The 22,772-nt window shown below is 43.8% G+C and overlaps 1 protein-coding gene across 1 annotated transcript in view; it reads right to left on the reverse strand.

The window, feature by feature from the left end:
* Positions 1-22,772, reverse strand: part of LOC129697883 (rho guanine nucleotide exchange factor 17-like) — a 405,774-nt gene that overhangs the window by 97,896 nt on the left and 285,106 nt on the right. The window contains exons 4-5 of the mRNA XM_055636589.1: positions 4,112-4,228; positions 2,908-3,000 (exon numbers count right to left, since the gene is read on the reverse strand). Of these exons, the coding sequence (XP_055492564.1) occupies positions 2,908-3,000; positions 4,112-4,228 (210 nt within the window). The remainder of the gene's footprint in view (positions 1-2,907; positions 3,001-4,111; positions 4,229-22,772) is intronic.

The raw sequence follows: 22,772 nt of genomic DNA on the forward strand, positions 1-22,772 counted from the left end.
TCAAATACTGGTTTTGTTGAAAAGTGCTATATAAATAAAGATTATTATTATTATTATTATTTATTATTATCTTACACCTTCGGCTTCAAGAAAGGACAATTGGAATCACTGGCCACACACATCCTTGGTCCTGAGGCAAAATGATCCCTATAATTTCTTAAACCTAAATTCTAAAGTGAGGAAGAACGGAAACCAACATAGCGGCAAAGTGGTCAGTAAGATTACTAAGAGAACATTGAGGAGACAGGTACATGGATAGGACAGGTACATGGATAGGACAGGTTTGGAGGGATATGGACCAAACGCAGGCAGTTAGGACATGATGGCTGGTGCAGGCTAGTTGGGCCGAAGGGCCTGTTTCCAAACGGCATCATTCTACGACTCTATGACTAACTTGGAGGAAACATAGATAAAGAAATTCGAAGGCAATCAGACGGTCTAGTCTCCAGAAAAGGAAAATCCCCTTGGCCAGTACTGGTCAGGATTGAATGGCAAAACAGTCAAAGTCACTTTGTTAGTTTATTGTATTTTATTTTATATTATTTTAAATTTAGATAAGTGTGCTCAGAGAATTTGTACAGGAGGACTCTTCTGAAGTAAATAAACGTAACTATGATTTGAGGACATTGGTCCAATTAATTTCTTAAGTGGTGTGGCTTCAACATACAAACCTCAGCAAACTTTTTCTTCCGAATAATACTGCAAAACTTTAGAAGTTTAACTAATACATTTCACACTACACCATTCATTCCAACAGCAAATGAGAAAAAAATGACCATCTGCATTTAACATCGTAAAGTGCCCAAAATCCCCATGCAGAAGAATTATCGAACAAATTTACACCTAGCAGCTTGAATAATTAGGAACGTAGATCAGAGAGATAGGTAGACACCAAATGCTGGAGTCTCTCAACGGGCCAGGCAGCATCTCTGGAGAGAAGGAATGGGTGCTGTTTCGGGTCGAGACCGTTCTGAAGAAGGGTCTCGATCCGAAACGCCACCCATTCAGTCTCTCCAGAGATGCTGCCTGTCCCGCTGAGATACACCAGCATTTTGTTTCTACCTTCGATTTAAATCAGCATCTGACTCTTGCACTGAGGCTTCTCCATGGCCGGAGCTGCAGCGAGTGACTCGCCAGCCCGGCAAACACTCTGCAACCCCGGCTCCCCGTCTGCATCTGCCCCCGCCACTGCTTCTGCTTCTATTCCTCCCTCTGCCCCGGCTCTCCAACAACCAAGGCCCATGAGTTTTGAAATTTGATATGAGTTTTGAAATTCTCGTTGATCACAGAATTTCTCACGACAGAGCGTGAGAAATTTGTGATCAGCGTGAGAGCGTGAGAATTTGGCGAACTGCGTGAGTCTCACTGGCAATGCGTGAGAGTTGGCAGCTCTGACATGGACTCAGTGGGCTGAAGATCTATCACATGGCCTCCCTCTGTGACACTATGGCTTGACATGTTATGCCAATTGGATTTACCACAGTTAGGGCCCAGGGTTTTCTGTCATGAAACCTTCTTTCATCACCTCACCCTTATTCATCAACAGAAGCTAGCCATGGAGAATCTCAGGCAGGCCAGCAGAAAACGCAGCCCAGAATCTTTCATGCAGTTTCTCTATTATGCAAACGAATGCTACATTATCAAGTTCCAGTGAGGAGTTACTCAAAGTTGGCTCATTTAAAGACATAATACACCAGAGTAAATCTTATAAAATATTTTTTCCAAACACTTGAAATATTTCATTCAAAATACTACAACTGAAAAAACACAATATCACTTGCAGCCCCTGGGGGATAATAAATAGCGGAGAAAACGTCAGTGAAGTTGGGATAAAATATCTACCGCTGTGTAAATGTTTCCATCACAATAATTCCGGAAGTGAGAGTGGAGTGAAAATAAACTCTAATCATCAGCCATTTTACCCTACGTTAAAATCAATGGGTTCCAACACAGGTGAGGCATCAGGGTCTTCATATTTCCTGACTTTAGTCACCCTATAACCTCTTACAGCAAAATCATTGAAACTATTGCTAAGGAGACTCCAAAGATGAACAGTTTAAAGACTCTACTTAGAGAGTCCCTCAGATGTTCTTAAGCAACAGGAGCAGAATTAAAGCCCTGTCCCACGGTACGAGTTCATTGCAAGATCTCTCCCGGGTTTCCCCTGATTCAAACTCGGTGATTTACGGTAACGGCCACTCGTCGGTACTCGGGGCTCTCGTGGACATTTTTCAACATGTTGAAAAATCTTCACGAGTCGTCCCGTGCTTACCCGCCGTTAGCGAGTCTTCCCGAGTACCTGCCGTTAGCGCTAAGCGACGTCCACGAGCTCCGATGTACCCGCTACGTTCATTCTCCGTGCTTACCACGAGTTTTTTTAAACTCGGGAGAGCTCTTGGAATGAACTCGTACCGTGGGACAGGGCCACTATGCCATTTGGCCCATCAAGTCTGCTCCGCCATTCAAACATGGCTGATCTATCTTTCCCTCTCAAACCCATTCCCCTGCCTTCCCACCATAACCTCTGACACCCGTACTAATCAAACATCTATCAATCTCTGTGTGATATAGATGACATTAAGTAACATCCAGAAACAAGCCAAGTTCTGTCCTGCAGTTTGCAATAGCACAGCTGGAGAGGCTCAGCCTTCTTTAAACTTCACTTATTAAACATTTGTCATGATGGATAATGTTCAAATTCGACCAATTGATCACCAGGTGATCAAGATGTTCCCATTTTCCATTTTAAATCCTTGAATCAATTGGACTCAAAGACATCACACAGTACAATCTACATTGGGTTTGGAATTAGCTCAGGAGCTTTTAGCCTTCAGAACTTTTATTAATAAGTTGGCTGCCTCTTGTACGCCAACACATCGGTTTAGAATCATTTTCACATCTCCTTACCTTGATCAGAAGTTCGTAGCGGGGAATTCTCTGCACTGGCTTGATCATCAAATCAGACAGCGCTTGCTTTTCCTTGTTTTCCCTCATGCTTAGCTGCAATGTTAGAAAGAACATGAAAACATAGAACTGTCCAGCACAGAACCAGGCCCATCCGCCCGCAATGTATGTACCAAACGTGATGCCAAATTAAACGAATCGCATCTGCCTTCACATGATCCATATCCCTCCATTCCCTGTGCCTATCCAAAGGCCTTTTAAATGCCACTATCATATCTGCCTCCACCACCACCTCTGGCAGTGCATTCCAAGCCCCTACCACTCTCTAGGGTGTGAAATACTTGCCCCACACATCTCCATTAAGGGCGGTCACGGTGGCGCAACGGTAGTGTTGCTGCCTTACAGCGACTGCAGCGCCGGAGACCCGTGTTTGATCCCGACTGCGGGTGCTGTCTTTATGGAGTTTGTACGTTCTCCCCGTGACCTGCGTGGGTTTTCTCTGAGATCTTCGGTTTCCTCCCACACTCCAAAGACGTACAGGTTTGTAGATTAATTGGCTTGGTATAAATGTAAAATTGTTCCAAGTGGGTGTAGGATAGTATTAATGTGCGGTGGCCGCTGGTCGGCGCGGACCCGGTGGGCCGAAGGGCCTGTATCGGCGCTGTATCTCTAAACTCACCAAAAAGTAAATTCCCTTAAAGTAAGAGAGAGGTGTCAGTTCCAACATCAGAACTTGACTTACAACAGCCATAGTTTCTACCCGTAAGAATAAGATGGGATATTTTAATAACTTCCTAAGTGCTGAGCCAATCCAATTCCATCCCAGCAGCCGAACCAATCCGCTGACTGGTTAGTGTTCCAGGCTGATATCAATACCAGGCCTTTTGATGACGTCAGACCAATCACATTCAGGCTCTGACACTGAGCCTAACCAATCCCCTTTCATCTCCAACCCATGCTAACCAATCCGTTTCCAGCCCCATTCCTAATCTTGACCAATCACCTTCCAGACCAGAAGAAGGGTCTCGACCCGAAACGTCACCTATTTCCTATTCTCCAGAGATGCTGCCGTCTGACCGGCTGAATTACTCCAGCTTGTCGTGTGTCTATCCCCTATCCAGACCTTGTCGCGGAACCAATCCAACAGTTTCCAAGCTGTCACTTAAAAACACCAGTTCACTGACATCCTTCGTGCTCAATCACCTACCTCCAAAAACTTAATGAATGCAGGCTTTGCATCCTTGGCCAATCTCACAGCTTCCTTGGCATTGAGGAAGTTATCGATGTATGCGGAGTACGAATTGGCCAATACGTCCTTAGAGAACTGCAACAAAAACAGAGGTATTAATGTAGAGTGCATTGAAAAATTGCAGGAAATGCTGAAAGTATCAGGGGTGGTTCTGTGGGTAGATAATTAGAACCACTTCAATGCTCCATAACCATTTGTTTAGAGTCTTTAGACTTTAGGTTTTCAAGATACAGTGCGGAAACAGGCACTTCGGACCACCGAGTCCATGCTGGCCAGCGATCTCCCCATACACCAGCACTATCCTACACACTAGGGACAATTTACAATTTACAGAAGCGAATTAGCCTACAGGCCTGCACATCTTTGGGGTGGTGGGAGGAAATCAGAGCACCCGGAGAAAACCCACGCAGTCTCAGGGGGAACATACAAACTCTGTACAAACAGCACCCGCAGTCAGTAGGTATGTTGCAAAACCTACCTGAATCGTCGTGGAGAATCTGCCCCAGTCCGTGTGCGCGATTTTGGCGCTGTTTAGAGGGGGCGGGTTTAAAACGCGATTTTTACTAGACTGTTCCAATCGAAGATGTTCAGCCTAGTAAATCATTAACGAAAAATCGCTGAAAGACCCCGTCGCAAAAGGTATTATTAGTTTTATAGGCCTCGAATAATAGTTATAATAGTTTTAAAATCACTCTCTCAACCCGCGACTTCTCGCAGCCCCAGGCTTTTATAAAGCAACCAATTAAAGGTATGTACCTTATTTTTACATTAAAAGGGGCTTCTTAAGACCCCTTTATACAAGGTTTACTATAGCGAGTAGTTCATTTTGGGCTCTTTATATCCCGCAGTATTTTTCTGGGCATTTGAGGGCACAAATCCAGCGCAATGTGAACGTTCTAAACCAGCGCGTTCACAGGATCCCACTAGAAAGCTGATTTAAAATGGACTTTAATTTACTGCAATTGAACACTAAATTCCTTCCATTTGGCCTATAAATTGATGTAAATGAGATTTTAAAATCATGTTTTATTGTGAATTATTTGTGAATATTATTTGGACACTTAGGCTATTTAAAAATGTTAATCATTTATTAAGAAATGGATAGATGTTTAGATCTAGTAATTGAAGTTTGAAATTAGCTACAATTGGGTAACTAACTAATTATATGCTTTAATTTCAGGTCATCCGTAAGATTATTTTATATTTGTTTCAGATTGGTTCAATCTAAGATAACTGAAAATTTCATTCAGTTCTCTTAATTTTTAAGAAGGTTATGGGCTTTTGACTGTCCATGATCACAGCTTTTTTGTTATGTCCATAGAAAATCAATAGGGAACAAGATGCTAATTTCCGAGTATGAAAATGGCCATAACTTTTTTATTACGAGATATGAAAGTGAATTAGGTGTCAAATTAAACTTCTTTTTATGCTTTATCTGATGGGATAAATTGCAGACTTGATTTTTTAAATCTCAAAATTTTGTAACATTGCTACAGTCAGGATTGAACCTGGGTCTCTGCCGCTGCGCCACTGTGCCACCCCTTTATTTATGCATTAACTTTCACTACTCTATCAGGCACTTCATTCTGGACCAATAATGATGCTGCTTAAAAAAAAGAATCCTCCATATCTCCTCTCTGTTACATTCAAAATTTGTGATCGCAGGTTACTGGCCCTCCTATCTGTGGTAACGTTTTGTTTCCCAATGCATTCTTCAAATCCCTGATAACTTTGAACAACTCAGAGACAACTCTCCCCAATCTACTCTGCCTTAAAGAGAAGAGGTGCAGTTTTTCTGGTCTTTTGAACCTCACTTGTATTTAATTAAGAACATGCCAGTCTGCATGTGGAGTTCATCCATGATGCCCCAGAGAAGCCTGTGGTGAGGTGGCCCATGAGTTAGCAGGGTCCCTACCTCCTTCTGATGGGCCGCAAATTGTAGAAATGGCAGCCACGTGCTCTTTGTGAAGGGAATAGAAATCCTGCAGTCAATGGGATGTTGGTTTGTTACCATCCATTTTATACCATTCCACAGAAAAATCTACCTCAGCACACAGTGGAGTTTGTGTGCGAATGAGAACAACCGCCACAGGGGGGCGCATGGATGGAGCTGCACAGTGTGTGTGTGTGTGTGAGGGAGAGGGACACGACCTTTTGCCCACCAGAGCCCTCCGCTGACCTGCTGCATCCACTGTGTATGTTCGGCAATGATTCTGGATTTATGGTCAGGCCTTGGCTGCCAATGCACTCACAAATGAAGCAGCATTCTGCCCCCTTTCATTTTTACAAACCAAAAACACCATATACTATCTGGCAGGGATTATTAAATCTAATTTACAAAGCCAGCAGTATATAAGTAAATGCTGATAAACAAAGTGATCCACCCGAAGAATTCTGTGCAAGATATTGGCGACTGCAATAAAGGCAGGATATTGATGAGGCTGTGGATTGTAAACTGCTTCCACGCAGGTTTGTGACACCAATTGTTATTATTGTAATACCACACACAGCCACTGTTCCATTGCCTCCTTCTTACACACAGAAGTGGATACATTAATATCCCATTAAACCTATACAGATTTGCCTCACTTTGATTTCAACTCCAGCTAATATGTAACTAAGTCTATCTATGTCTAAGAAGGAACTGCAGATGCTGGTTTACACTGCAGATGGACACAAAATGCTGGAGTAACTCAGTGGGTCAAGCAGCATCTCTGGAGATGAGGAATAGGTGATGTTTCAGGTTGAGACCCTTCATCAGACTGAGAGGCAGGGAGCGGGAAACCTCTAGATTCCCTCTCCCTGGCTCTCAGTCTGACTAAGTTTGTCGATCTACTTCCTGTGGCCTATGGGTCAGATCCACTACATATTGCTGATCGAAATTTAGCTTGAGATGTTTTCAAAATGACCATTGTTTTCCTTTCTCGTATTCACACATAGAGATACAATGAATGAAGTGATGGAAGGTGCCTCATGGGAACATGCCACCCTCTGATATCATTGCCATCAGCAAACCATACCATGACTGGGTCCCATTACACTTGCCTTGCCAAAGTGAAAGTGCTCTAAGGATCCACCAGTCTGATTCCAGGCAGGGCTAGTTTGCCATGTGAGGAGAGATGCTTGGATTCCATGGAGTTTAATAGAATATGAGTAGATGTCAATGAAACCTTTAAAGTGTTTTCACAGCTTGACAGGCTGGAAACTGGGAGGGGTTTACCCTGGTTGAGGAGGTTAGAACTGGGAGATATTGGCTTAGAGGTGGAGGTAGACCATCGAAGAGTGAAATGGGAAGATATTTCTTCACTTAGAGGGTGTTAAGTCTTGGAATTCTCTCATCAGGAGGTCAGTGGAGGCTTAGTCACTGAATTCATACAAAAAGAGCTTGGTAGATTTAGGAATAGGAATGGAGACTTGGGGATAGTGCAGGATAATGATGTTGAGAAAGTAGATTAGACATGATTAAGAAGAAGGCATTTCAACCTGCAGCAGGTAAGAAAGTAATTGTCCCATTGGCAGTACATATGACAATTAAACACTCTTGAATTTTGAATGGTGAAGCAGACTTGAAAGACCGGTGACTTATTGCTCCTATTAATTCTTTTCTTATGCACTTATGTTATAAGGTCATAAGGAATAGGAGTAGAATTAGGCCATTCGGCCCATCAAGTTTACTCTGCCATTCAATCATGGCTGATCTATCTCTCCCTCCTAACCCCATTCTCCTGCCTTCTCCCCATAACCTCTGACACCTGTACAAATCAAGAATCTCTGCCTTCAAAAATATCCACTGACTTGGCCTCCACAGCCTTCTGAGGCAAAGAATTCCACAGATTCACCACCCTCTGACTAAATAAATTTCTCCTCATCTGCTTCCTAATAGAACGTCGTTTAATTCTGACCGCATTATGTTCTGCCCTCGTCTCTCCTTCCACGGGGCAGTTTGCAAAAAGGAATGGTCCCGGTTTATATACCAATTGTCTTCAAGTCCTTTAACCTCCTAGTCAAATCAAAGTAGCCCTTGTCATTCCCAATCCATGTAGTGAGAACAGTTGAACTCTGTGGAGTAGAAAACTGTCTGCTCCAGTTTAAAAAAAAATTAAATCGGTATTAGTAACCTCCTTAATGCTCTTCTGCAAAGCTATAAAAATATCACAACATTTGTGTGGTTTTGTTTTTAAAATAGAGCTATTAGTGGCACTCAAGGCCTTTGTGTCACATCCCCACGGCCTCAAAGCTCTGACCTCAGGAAGCAGTTCTTAAAGGGTCACCCCAAACTACAAGCAGCGCTCCCTCTGTTACTGAGGAGAGTTGACGAGGAGTAAATAATGGATAGACGGGTGGCTGATGTTTCTAGAAACCAACACAGGCTACTTACTAACAGAATATGCAGGGGGGGTGGGGACCTCTTTGCGCACAGAAGCTTCTGGAAAGAAGCTGCCAGGGGAGCTGTCTGTAAAGATATGAATGCTCGTTCTGAATGCCTGCAGTTTGGGGAACCAAATATTCCTGTTAACCCTGAATGTTAGGATTGCATCAACCACTTATTTAGGTTTTGCCATATCAGCATATGAGCATTTTTCGACTTGGAATGAGCACCACAGTGTGATTTGTGAAGTATATCAACTGAGACAGCCTGGAAGAATCCCAAGGCTAGATTTCTGACTGTGAAGATGACTTTGACTTTGAGAGTAGTGCTTCTTCTGGTGGAAGTTTTCTGAGGTCACAGATGCGAGTTTGGATTACCTTGTAGAATGATAGCTTGTATAGAAATGGATCCCTCGAGAGATGTTGATGCAAGGATGGCTCACTGTGATCATTGTGTACCTCCTCTCTCTCTTGTCATGTGCCTTCTGCATTTTATTTAGTCCTCATCTGATGAACATTAAATCAGTTCGCTATTTGCAGAATTTTGTTCTGGTGTACCTGAGGATGAGGGTGCTGACTGGGATCCTGGTTTGTGTACGTTTGCACGAGTCTTGTTTCATTGAGAATTGGCACTCTGCCTATGAATGCAGGAGCAATGTGCCTGTCCTCTCAAATAAAGCTGCTGTATGTTGCTATTGTTATTTACAGCTGGCTCTTGATGTGTGTGCCGGTGCCATTTCAGAGCGATCTGATTAGCGTCATAGAGTCATGGGGTCATCAAGTCTGACAGAATAGAAGCAGGCCCTTCGGCCCAACTTACCCACATTGGCCAACATGTTGGGCTGTTGGGCCTGTTTCCACACTGTATCTCTAAAACGAGAAACTAAAACTAAAAGCACCCCTTCATAACTTCACCATATTGTCTTGCTAGAGACACATTTTGATCATTGCAGTACTCAAAGAGTCACAGATAGAAGTTGGTCATAGAGTGATACAGTGTGGAAACAGGCCCTTCGGCCCAACCTGCCCACAACCTGTCCCAGCTACACTATTCCCACCTGCCAGCATTTGGTCCATATCTCTCCAAACCTGTCCTATCCATGTACCTGTCTAACTGTTCTTAAATGGTGGGATAGTCCCTGCCTCAACTACGTCCTCTGGCAGTTCCATACACTGTCCCTATGACCCTTTGTGTGAAAATGTTCAGATTTCTATTAAATCTTTTCCCCATCACCTTAAACCTCAGTCCTTTAGTCCTCGATTCACCTACTCTGGGCAAGGGACCATGTGCATCTACCCAATCTATTCCTCTCATGATCTTCAAGAGTCAAGAGTGTTTTATTGTCATATGTCCCAGATAGAACAATGAAAATCTTACTTGCTGCACCTCTATAAGATCACCTCTATAAGATCACCCCTCTATAAGATCACCCCTCATCCTCCTGCGCTCCAAGGAATAGAGCCTACTCAGCCTCTGCTCAGACCCTCTAGTCCTGGCAACATCCTCGGAAATCTTCTCTGTACCCTTTAAGCTTGACAAGATCTTTTCTTATAACATGGTGCTCAGAAATGAGAACTGTTGATGTAATTTAACAAATGAGATGCCAGAAAAATAATGCTCAGGAACAGGAAAAAGAACAACAAGGGATAGATCCCATCAAGGCGAAAATAAATCTAAACGTCTAACTTCAACGTTATTTACACTATCCCTTTTGGCAGTAAAAATTAAAAAATAACATATTATCTTAAGGCCGAAAGGAGACACGACTCTGAGGTACAGTGACATCTGGGTCTCCAAATATCTGGTTCATTAAAGACTCGCATATCGATACACCACGTAACTAAGAAAGCTAACAGGACATTTCTGTACATTGCGAGGAGAATTAAATACAAAATTAGGGAATGTAGAATCAAGGAACTGCAGATGATGGTGTACAAAAGAAGAGAGCGAGTGCTGATTCCTGGGCAAAGTGGGTGCTTTTAAATGACCCAGTGTTCAGTGAATGACGGAGAGGGAATCGGTCGGGCGGGTGGGAGCTGGAAGAAGATTTTTGAAAATACTCCCTGTAGATGGTTTATGCATGCAACCTATAATGTAGCTACCTCAATACCACTAACCACGCCCAGCCATCTCAGTATAACTGTGATATCTTCCCCTTGCTCCTCCTTTTGGTTCCAGTTCGCCTGAAGACTAGATGCAGTCAGTACTGGGACGTGTTTGACATGTGCCTTTATTAAAGACTCAGTAAAGTTACAATGTGTCAGACTTGGCTCCTTTACACTCCCGAGGACTTGACACGGGGAAAACTTTGAGTTTGAAATGTTTGACAAAAAAAGGTTTATTTCCAGTGACCCATCGCAGCCCCATCAGAGTCGACACACACCCTTCTGCTCCTTTGTGGGGCTTGCATCATACAACAGTACAAGCAGGACAATTGCTGCATCTCGGCTTGAACTGCGAACTGATCATAACTCCTGTTTTTGGAAACCATGAAAAGCACTTCATTCAATAGCTTCCTGTTACACAGCCAATGTTTCCCTGGACTTGACCCTTCACTTCCTCTATTACTTGTGCTGTTTGATATCGTGTCTTTAGTGCTCATATTCCAGCTTCTTACCCTAGTCACAGCACTCCCTTGCGTGTGGTGATTTTCGCACTACGCTGCCTTGCTTCAATGTTATTTCAATACATCTCGTGAGATACATACCTCGCACCATCATCCACACAATTGCTGCTGGTGACACGCACGTAACAGCCAGGATTAATGAGAACCATTTATATAATGGAAGAACTTTCCACTAATCTGATGTTTTAATTTTACTACCGGAGTGGTAAATTTTACCAGCCTTTGCTGCCTCTCTTGATCTTATGGTCTACCACCCAGAGCATCCACTCTGTCAAAGAGACAGGCTTGGGACATTCCTGGATCACTGTGAAATTCTCCACAGTGGTTTCTTGGAAGGACTGGGCAGATCGCTCATCAGCCAAAGATACCACAACTTCAGTGACTGTTTACAGGGCATGCATCGCTCACATTAGGCAGTACAGCAGTGCAGCTAGTAGAGCTACTAACTCACAGCTAAGTGACCCAAATCCAATCCTGACCCCTAGTTCTTTCTGTGTGGGATTTGTACGTTCTCTCTGCAAATTCAGGGGAATACTCTTTGTTCTCAGGGTCCTGCATCCCAAAGATATTTAATTTGAGGGGTAAATTGCCCACTGTAAATTGCCCACTAGTTTGCAATGGTGGAGTCTGGGGAAGTGGAAGTTGATGTGACTATTTGGAGAATAGAATAGGATTGCAGAATAAAAGGGATTAACATAGAAACATAGAAAATAGGTGCAGTAGGCCATTCGGCCCTTCGAGCCTGCACCACCATTCAATATGATCATGGCTGATCATCCAACTCAGCATCCTGTACCTGCCTTCTCTTCACACCCCCTGATCCCTTTAGCCACTAGGGCCACATCTCACTCCCTCTTAAACATAGACATTCTGATTACCATGGGTTTCCTGCAATATCAAATAGAAAACTCTTGCATTTTTAGATCCATTCTGCAAATTCAACCTTAAATCTTAGCAACTGCTGCCTGTGCATTTATTTCATCACATTAACACTCTCTTTACCCTTGTATCAACGCTTGTATCCATTCTCCACAAACAATTTTCTTCATTCATAGAACGTAGCTGTTTGGCCCACAATGTCTGTGCCAAATATGATGCCTCTTTAATGCCATTATCGTATCTGCCTCCACCACTGCATCTGGCAGTGATTCCCATAAATATTGCCACTTGATAGGTAATCTTTGAAAAGGTATTAACGGCTGCAATTTAAGTTATAATGTGTAGAAGAAATGGATAAAGAACCGTCCGTAATATGTTCAGTCAGTTAACCTGGATAAGGAAGATGCCACAAAGGCGGCATGGTGGCGCAGCGTGGGAGTTGCTGCCAATGAACTGGCCTCAACTACCTTCTGTGGCAGAGAATTCCACAGATTCACCACTCTCTGTGTGAAATTTTTTTTTCTCATCTCGGTCTTAAAAGATTTCCCCCTTATCCTTAAACTAATGTGAACGGGCGCTTGCTGGTCAGTGCGAACCTGGTGGGCCATAGTGTATCGATGCTGTTTAAATCTATGACTCACGGCATTAGTTTAGTTTATTGTCACATGTACCGAGGTACAGTGAAAAACCTTTGTTGTGTACTAACCAGTCAGTGGAAAGACTACACATGATTACAATCGAGCCACCCACATAGAAAACATAGAAACATAGAAATTAGGTGCAGGAGTAGGCCATTCGGCCCTTCAAGCCTGCACCGCCATTCAATATGATCATGGCTGATCATCCAACTCAGTATCCCGTACCTGCCTTCTCTCCATACCCCCTGATCCCCTTAGCCACAAGGCCACATCTAACTCCCTCTTAAATATAGCCAATGAACTGACCTCGACTACCCTCTGCGGCAGAGAGTTCCAGAGACTCGCCACTCTCTGTGTGAAAAAAGTTCTTCTCATCTCGGTTTTAAAGGATTTCCCCCTTATCCTTAAGCTGTGACCCCTTGTCCTGGACTTCCCCAACATCGGGAGCAATCTTCCTGCATCTAGCCTGTCCAACCCCTTAAGAATTTTGTAAGTTTCTATAAGATCCCCCCTCAATCTCCTAAATTCTAGAGAGTATAAACACAGTGTACAGATACAGGATAAAGAGAATAAAGGGAGTACAGGTTTAAAAGAATGGAGAGATTGTAATGCATAATTGCATCCAACTCTTTGACCAGCGCACAATGAGTCACCGGGCTTGGGCCCAAACCTGGCATTAATAAAAGTCTATATAAACTCTTAGAATCTGAAGACTAAAATTTACTTGAGGTAGTAATTCTTCCTTGATTGCCAGTGTTGTAGGGAAATGAGAGTCTTGTCCACCTATTCCACTCCTTTCCAGAGGTCCAAGAGCAACTCCTGTCCCCAGTTCTCTTTAGGCGTGGAATTGGCATTTGGATGCTTGTCAATGCACTATCGTCTACTAGTGCCTCCCTCCTTCCACATCACTCCCACTCCCCAATCATGGTCTAGACCTCATTGCCAGGATTTAAAATATGTTCCTCAGCCCGTTTCTCTGAAAAGAGAGGAGTTTCATCTGCTCTTCTTCCTCTGCAAATCATTGGTACTTTAGGCATCATCATTTTCCTTTAGGTCAACTCCAAAGTTGGACTGTGCTGCATGTCTTTTCTTGCATTGTACATGTTCAGGTATGTTTCTTTGTATCTCAACATAAGTACAAGACTCTAAGTAACAATCTCCATAATCCTCTCTCTGGATGCTGTCTGCAATGAAGACACTCCCCACTCCTGCATTGACTAGCAGAGGTCAATATGACAGTTAATTTCACTACAGTGTTAGGAATGACTTCTTCCCAGCTGTAGTCTTGGCCACATTGAATGGGCAGGAAGGATCTTCTATTGCTTTGCATGGACACAGGAAACACAGCCCAATCAAAAACAAGTTCTCATTGCTGATCAATGACATTTATCCCCCTTGTAGAAGGAAAATAGGTCCAAAGAAACAAGACGCAGCGATTTAAATGTCTGCATTGTTTGAGGTCCATATTATCTAGCTCAGGTGTATCAAACTAATTTTAGGTTATGGACTGTATTGGGCAAAGTGCGACTTTCATGCGGGCCGGATCAGCTGTGCACGTACGAACGTCAGTCAGCCAGCCCGAGGCCGATGGGATTTCAGCGCCACCATCTTGTCTGTTTGACAATGTTTGCCGGGGGCAACCGTCTCCTTGGCAACCGCGGGCCAATCATGGAGCAGAGGGCGGGAGTCCCCCGCCGCCATCTTGCCTCTTTGACAGCAGTTGCCCGGGGTAACCGTCCCCTTGGCAACCACTGGCCAATCACGGAGCGGAGGGAGCGCCCCTGCCAGCGCAGCTGGCGGCACAGACTGCGGTGGGAGAGAGAGTGGTGAGGGAGAGAGAGCGGCGAGGGAGAGAGAGAGTGGCGAGGGAGAGGGAATGGCGAGGGAGAGAGAGCGGCGAGAGTGCGGCTACCGTACAGATACATAATAAATGGTCATGAATATACTTCATTTTCCCCAAATCATCCCGCGGGCCGGATTGGACCCTTTCACGGGCCTGATGCGGCCTGTGGGCCGACAGCTTTCAGATAATGCCAGTAATTATTGTGCAGCCATATCCCGATCTCACACATACTATGCAGATTGGCCCCAATTCCATTTAAAGATTTTTTATCTCTATGATGTATTTCAATCTTAAATCCTAATTTGAGAATGAAATAATAACACGTTAGTACCATACTCAACATGAGTGTAGTTCCTGGAACACTCACCAAGTTTGACACCATCCAGAACAAAGCATCCCACATGAGTGGTAAGATGGACACAAAGTGCAACAGTAACTCAGCAGGTTAGGCAGCATCTCTGGAGAACATGGATAGGTGGCGGTTTGGGTCGGGACCTTTCTTCATACCCTAAATGTCACTTATCCATGTTCCCCAGAGATGTTGCCTGACCTGCTGTGTCACTCCAGAATCATTTTTCCTTCTTCATTAACCAGCATCTGCAGTTCTTTGTTTTCTACGACATGATTGGTACCCTATCCATCACCCTAACCATTTATTCTATCCACCATTGGTGCAGTGTCTGCAGAGTGCATCATCTACCAAATGCACTATAGTTACCCATCTAGAATACACTGGCAGCTACTTCTATGCCAGCGACCTCTGCCTCCAGAAGAACAGGGGCAGCAACTGTATGGGAACCTTCATGTTCCCCAGCAAGTTATGTGCCACACTGACTTCATCATCACTGGATCTAACTCCCTGAACTGCTAACTTTTGTGTCTAACTTCCCCAACTGCTCTATGGGAGTTATGCCCCTGTCCCACTTAGGAAGCCTCTGAAGACTTTGCGCCGCACCCAAGGTTTCCGTGCGGTTCCCGGAGGTTTTTGTCAGTCTCCCTACCTGCTTCCACTACCTGCAACCTCCGCCAACCACCTGCAACCTCCGGGAACCGCACGGAAACCCTTGGTGGGGTGCAAAGTCTCCAGAGGTTTCTGTTCAGGTTTCCTAAGTGGGACAGGGGCATTAGACACAAAATGCTGGAGTAGCTCAGCGGGGCAGGCAGCATCTCTGAAGAGAAGGAATGGATGACATTTCTGGTCACGACCCTTCTTCAGACCGTATGAAGAAAGGTCTTGCTACGAAACCTCACCCATTCTTTTTCTCCAGAGATGCTGCCTGACCCGCTGAGTTACTCCAGCATTTTGTGTCTATCTTGGGTGTAAACCAGCATCTGCAATTCCTTTTTGCACGTTTTATCTGCTCTATGGGAGTAACTTAACCAGGAAGACTGCCAGGTGGCTAACCGCCATCTTCTCAAGGGTAATTTGGGATGGGAAATATAACCTGTCCTTCTATGCCAGATCTCTCCACCCCCATCCCACCAATATCATAAATATAAAAATACAATTTGTACAAACATGGTCCTTTCTATGGACCATTATGTGCTTCAACCATTTGCTGCTGCTCACTCAAATCCCCATGGCAACCATATATGAAATGGATGCAGGAGAGATGAAAACTGACATTCTGATTACCATGGGTTTCCTGCAATATCAAATAGAAAACTCTTGCATTTTTAGATCCATTCTGCAAATTCAACCTTAAATCTTAGCAACTGCAGCCTGTGAATTTCACATTCACACTGTCTTTACCCTTGTATCCATTCTCCACAAACAATTCACTTCATTCATAGAACGTAGCTGTTTCGCCCACAGAGCCGCATAAGATGCCTCTTTAATGCCACTGTCGTATCTGCCTCCACCACCGCATCAGGCAGTGATTCCCATAAATATTGGCACTTGATAGGTAATCTTTGAAAAGGTATTAACGGCTGCAATTTAAATTATATTGTGTAGAAGAAATGGATAAAGAACCGTCCGTAATACGTTCAGTCAGTTAACCTGGATAAGGAATTAGAAGGGTTCCACAAGTCTGATGACGAGTCAATAGACAATAGACAATAGGTGCGCGAGTAGGCCATTCGGCCCTTCGAGCCTGCACCGCCATTCAATATGATCATGGCTGATCATCCAAATCAGTATCCTGTACCTGCCTTCTCTAACATAGAAATATAAAATAGGTGCAGGAGTAGGACATTCAGACCTTCGAGGCAGCACCGCCATTCAATATGATCATGGCTGATCACCCGAAATCAGTACCCCATTCCTGCTTTCTCCTCATATCATAGAATCATAGAAACATAGAAAATAGGTGCAGGAGTAGGCCATTCGGCCCTTCGAGCCTGCACCGCCACTCAGTATGATCATGGCTGATCATCCAACTCAGTATCCCGTACCTGCCTTCTTTCCATACTTCCACAAGGGCCACATCTAACTCCCTTTTAAATATAGCCAAGGAACTGGCTTCAAGTACCTTCTGTGGCAGAGAGTTCCAGAGATTCACCACTCTCTGTGTGAAAAATGTTTTTCTCATCTCGGTCCTAAAGGATTTCCCCTTTATCCTTAAACTGTGACCCCCCTTGTCCTGGACTTCCACAACATCGGGAACAATCTTCCTGCATCTAGCCTGTCCAACCCCTTAAGAATTTTGTAAGTTTCTATAAGATCCCCCCTCAATCTTCTAAATTCTAGCGTGTACAAGCCGAGTCTATCCAGTCTTTCTTCATATGAAAGTCCTGACATCCCAGGATTGCATTAGCCCTGAGCTATATTTAACTCTCTCTTGAAAACAGATTTCTACAGATTCACAGCTCTCTGGGTGATTTTTTTTTCTCTCATATCAGTCCTAAATGGCCTACCCCTTATTCTTCAACTGTGACCCCTGGTTCTGGACTCCCTCAACATCGGGAACATTTTTCCTGCAATGACAATGGCAATAGCAATGGAGACAGAAATATACAACAGTACAGCACAGGAACACATGAACAAGCCCTTCAGCCCACCATGATGTCAATCTAACCAATTTTATGTGCCTCCACATGGTCTGTATCCCTCTACTCCCTGCCTGCTCATGCATCACTCCAAATGTCTCCTAAACAGTTTATATTGTATCTGCTTCCACCACTTTCCTTGGCAATAGGTTCCAGGTTCATAACACTCTGTGTAATATAATTATCTTTAAATCTCCTTTAAACATTTCCTCCATCTCACCTTAAAACTCCCTGGGAAAAAGGACAGTATCCACCCCTATCTATGCCTTTCCTAAATTCATATCCTTCTAACAGGTCGGCCCCTCAGCCTCCACACTCCAGCAAAAGCAATCCAAGTTTGTCCAACCTCTTGTCATAGCTAACACTTCCCATTCAAGGCAACATCTTGGTGAACCTCTTCTGCACCATCTCCAAAGTCTTCACATCCTTCCCACAGTGTGGAACCAGAAATGCAGACAGTACTCCAAATATGGCCTAACGAAAACATTTTACAGCTGCAAAACGAATTGCCGACTTTTACACTCAATGTCCTGACTGATAAAGGCAAATATACCATAAATATATAAAAAGACCAAGCGGAGGTTGGGCGATCGTTTCGCCGAACTCCTCCGCTCGGTCCGCAATAACCAACCTGACCTCCCGGTGGCTCAGCACTTCAACTCCCCCTCCCACTCCATATCCGACCTCTCTGTCCTGGGTCTCCTCCATGGCCAGAGCGAGCAACACCGGAAATTGGAGGAACAGCACCTCATATTCCGCTTGGGGAGTCTGCATCCTGGGGGCATGATCATTAAATTCTCCCAATTCTGTTAGTCCTGCTGTCTCCTCCCCTTCCTCAGCCCCCCTGCTGTCTCCTCCCATCCCCCAGCCTTCGGGCTCCCCCTCCTTTTTCCTTTCTTCTCCCCGTCCCCCCCACCCCCCCATCAGTCTGAAGAAGGGTTTTGGCCCGAAACGTTGCCTATTTCCTTCGCTCCATAGATGCTGCTGCACCCGCTGAGTTTCTCCAGCTTTTTTGTGTACCCAAGGCAAATATACTGTCGGCTTTCTATCTACTGTATTGTCACCTTCAGGGAGTTGTGGACTTGCACACAAAATCTCTCATCACATCAATGCCCCTGAGAGTCCTGCCATATATTGTATATTTTCCTATCGTATCTGAACTCCCAAAGTGAAGCATCTCACACTTGTCCAGATTAAACTCCATCAGTACCGCAACTCCACCATTTTTATGTGCCGACTGTAAGTGTTACACTGTGTTGTAATTCAAGCATCGCGTTGTTTATGTGTATAAATGTGTGAGAAAAGCTTGGTGTGTCTGCAGCACATTATATTTGTACGTGTACGAAAGAGTAAGAATTACACAGTGCTGGCAGTACATAGATATATCACACTGTGTGGATGCAGTCATGTGCATGTGATACACTAACTGGGTGTGTGTTTATTTGTGAACCTGTACAGGCATTCATTCTATGTGTGCACACCTCCTTGTGTTAAATCAGTGTGTGTGTGTGTGTGTGTGTGTGTGTGTGTGTGTGTGTGTGTGTGTGTGTGTGTGTGTGTGTGTGTGTGTGTGTGTGTGTGTGTGTGTGTGTGTGTGTGTGTGTGTGTGTGTGTGTGTGTGTGTGTGTGTGTGTGTGTGCGCTAAATTAAAACAGGGAATACAACTGGAAATCAGTGGGTGAAAGAAATTCAGCAGCTCTAACCATTTGATTAAAACTGATTTAGCTCAATCCACTCTCTGCTTGCTGCTGTATTTTGCCTTCTCCCCCTTTTTCTTTCCATGCCATTGCCATTGTACTTTTAAGATGAAACTCCAGTCCTTATCAGGACCAATCCTTTACTGTGACCAAATAAGTAAAATTCCATTTTTATTACTTGAATTCCGGGATTTTTAATGGTGGTTTTGGGGGATTGCATTCCATCGTGCCGTCCAAATATCAAGGCTCAGTGGCTTTAGCCCTGATCCCACCTTCACTTAACAGATAAGCTCTGACAAATGATTAAAAAGGTTCACGGACCGTTCTTTTTGTTGCTGTTGAAAAGCTAAAGCAAAACGGGATTAGACAGCAGACTTGTAGCTCCCCTGTGAAACCATGGCAGTTGTGGAATGCAGTGATAATCGCAGTGAATAAGCTGGAGACTGGGGCCATAAGTTGTAATGAAAGGCATTCTGCAGAGTGCCAAAGGGTTGCCACCCTGTAGTATTATCATGGAGTTAGCAGCCATTAAACATTGATCATCATGAAGCACAACAAAATAAAAATCTTTTGTACTTGGGTTAATGCAGACTTCCAATACTATTTATAAAAAAACAATTGTTCATTTATTTATTGTTAAGGTGGCTGTATGACAGAAACTCCAATGCCTATAAAAACACACAAGGATGTCAAAAATACTGCTACTTTGGTTATGGGCTGTCATCTTTTTGGGTCCCAAGGAGACACTGGCAAGAATTTTCCTTCATGCGCTGTGAAATGTACGGAGGAAACTTCAATGCAAGGCTTGCCTGTTGCCCTGGAGTCTGGTAGAAGTGTGAAGTAGAGGCCTGCACAGGGTCTTGGGTTGGGTGTTGGGGGAGAAGGATCAGCTCAAAGATGATGTGAGGTGCGACCGGTGGGTGAAGGGGTCAGTGCTGAGGAGAAATGGATGGGAAGGTCAGGGGGGTGAAGGATGGAAGATGCACATATTTATTATGTAAAATAATATGTGTGTTATGGTTGTGTTTATAATTTGTTTGGTTGTTTTGTTGTTCCGCGAGCATTGCCACTTTCATTTCACTGCACATCTCGTATGTGTATGTGACAAATAAACTTGACTTGACTTGAATAGCAGGACTTAATGTAGAAGGGGCGTCAGACCAGCCTGATGTAGTGAAAGCTCAGTTATTCCAGAAGGATTAGTCCCCCTGTTGAAGTCTAAAACTGTGACTGTTTTTCTTCCCACAGATTTCATGTGATAGGAGCAGAATTAGGCCATTTGGCCCATCATGTCTACTCCACCATTCAATCATGGCTGATCTATCTCTCCCTCGTATCCCCATTCTCCTGCCTTCTCCCCATAACCTCTGACACCCGTGCTAATCAAGAATCTATCAATCGCTGCCTTAAACATATTCGTTGATTTGACCTCCACAGCCTTCTGTGGCTGATATGATGAGATGTTCCTGCATTTTCTGTTTTGCTGCCCATAACCATGTGTTTTATTTTTGCTCTAAGAGAGGGCGCTGGAAGCAATAATGGATAGAAGAATAATGATCGCAGCCTAAGTGGTAATGTTAGATAAGAGATCTTAGTGTGACTGGCTTGCAAAACAATTTAGGAATGGAGCGCGGTGTTGGAAATGTGAGAGTGAGCATGAAATCGGAAGTATAAAGTGGGGAAAATCACACATGGAGTCAGGAGATGATGTGGTACAATAGCTCATATCATCCACTACATAGCTGCATGGGTCCAAACTCACATGGAGGGCAGATGAGCGGGTTTATGTAACAATCCATTACCTAGAAACATAGACAATAGTTGCAGGAGTAGGCCATTCGGCCCTTTGAGCCAGCTTCGCATTCAATATGATCATGGCTGATCATCCAAAATAAATACCCCGTTCCGGCTTTTTCCCCATATCTCTGGATTCTCTTAACCCCAAGAGCTAAATCTAACTCTCCCTTGAAAACATTCAGTGAATTGGCCTCCACTGCCTACTGTGGCAGAGAATTCCACAGATTCACAACTCCCTGGCTGAAAAAGTTTTTCCTCATCTCAGTCCTAAATGGCCTACCCCTTATTTTTAAACTGTGACCCCCCTGGTTCTGGACTCCCCCAACATTGGGAACATTTTTCCTGCATCTACCCTGTCACATCCTCTAAGAATTTTGTATGTGTCTATAAGATACCCTCTCATCCTAAATTCCAGCGAAGACAAGCCCAGTCGACCCATTCTTTCGTCATACGTCAGTCCCGCCAACCCGGGAATTAACCTGGTGAACCTACGCTGCACTCCCTCAATAGCAATAATGTCCTTCCTCAGGAGTGGAATTAGTTTCAAGATCACCTTTCCTTACAACAATTACAATGGCCAACATGTAAATTCCTCACAAATCGGAAAGAAATTCAACAAAATAACTGAACTAAAAAACTGAACTTACATTTCAATACATTTTTAGAATCAATAAGCTTCAAACAGATTATATTACATTCACATTTATCCTTAGGCTAATATGTTTTACTTAAGGGGAATCAGCAATAAACAACTGCTTTTGTTTGCAATTAGATAATCAGCAGTCTGCAATACACCATCGCTTCCCAATACTGCTGGAGCCTGTTCAAATCCTTAAATTGTAAAGGCTTAGGGGCTGCACTTACTTTAACTCAGTGTGCCAAGTGAACAAGTTAAAATGATTTGACCATTGGATGCTTGGTTCGACTTTTTGATACTTTTCATTTTTCTGAGTCTTTTCTCGGGTGGAGTTGGGGCCTCTAATCCACTGACTTTGGGAAGTTTCATTTCAGTTCACAGCTGGTAAGGGTATAATACTATATTGCCCTGATGTTCCAGCTAATGGGGATTCAAAGCTGGCAAAAGCAGGAACTGGAAATAATGCTTTATGTTAAAAAAATCCTCAGTCAAGGGAAACTAAATTGTCATATGACAACATTGGCAACAGAACAATGAAATTCCTAATTACTGCACATTATCAGACTCATTAACGTAATATAACACACAGATAAATATATAATAATCAATAATACAATAAAATGGGTGGCGCAGCGGTAGAGTTGCTGCCTTACAGCGTTTACAACACATGAGACCCTGGTTCAATTTGGGCTACGAGTGCTTGTCTGTACGGTGTTTGTACGTTCTCCCTGTGTCCTGCCTGGGTTTTCTCTGAGAACTTTGGTTTCCTCCCACACTCAAAGACATCCAGGTTTGTAGGTTTAATTGCCTTGGTGTAAATGTAAAAATCGTCCCCAGTGTTTGCTGGTCAGTGCGGACTCGAAAGGCCTGTTTCTGCACTGTATCTCTAAACTAAACTAAACTAAACTAAACTAAACTAAACTAAACTAAACTAAACTAAATTAAACTAGACTAAACAGTAATATTAAGTAACCATAATAGTACAAAACCATGACAGAACAAAAGGTTGTACTGATGCAGTCTAAACCATGCTGGGAATGAACTTTAGCTGACCCAGGGAGGGGTGTCACCAGCACTGCCACATCCAGAAGGAAAGAATGGCTTGAATTGCCTGTGCATTGTTAGCAGCATCTCTCATGTGC

Source organism: Leucoraja erinacea, chromosome 6 (assembly GCF_028641065.1).
Source record: "Leucoraja erinacea ecotype New England chromosome 6, Leri_hhj_1, whole genome shotgun sequence".
NCBI classification, from domain to species: domain Eukaryota; kingdom Metazoa; phylum Chordata; class Chondrichthyes; order Rajiformes; family Rajidae; genus Leucoraja; species Leucoraja erinaceus.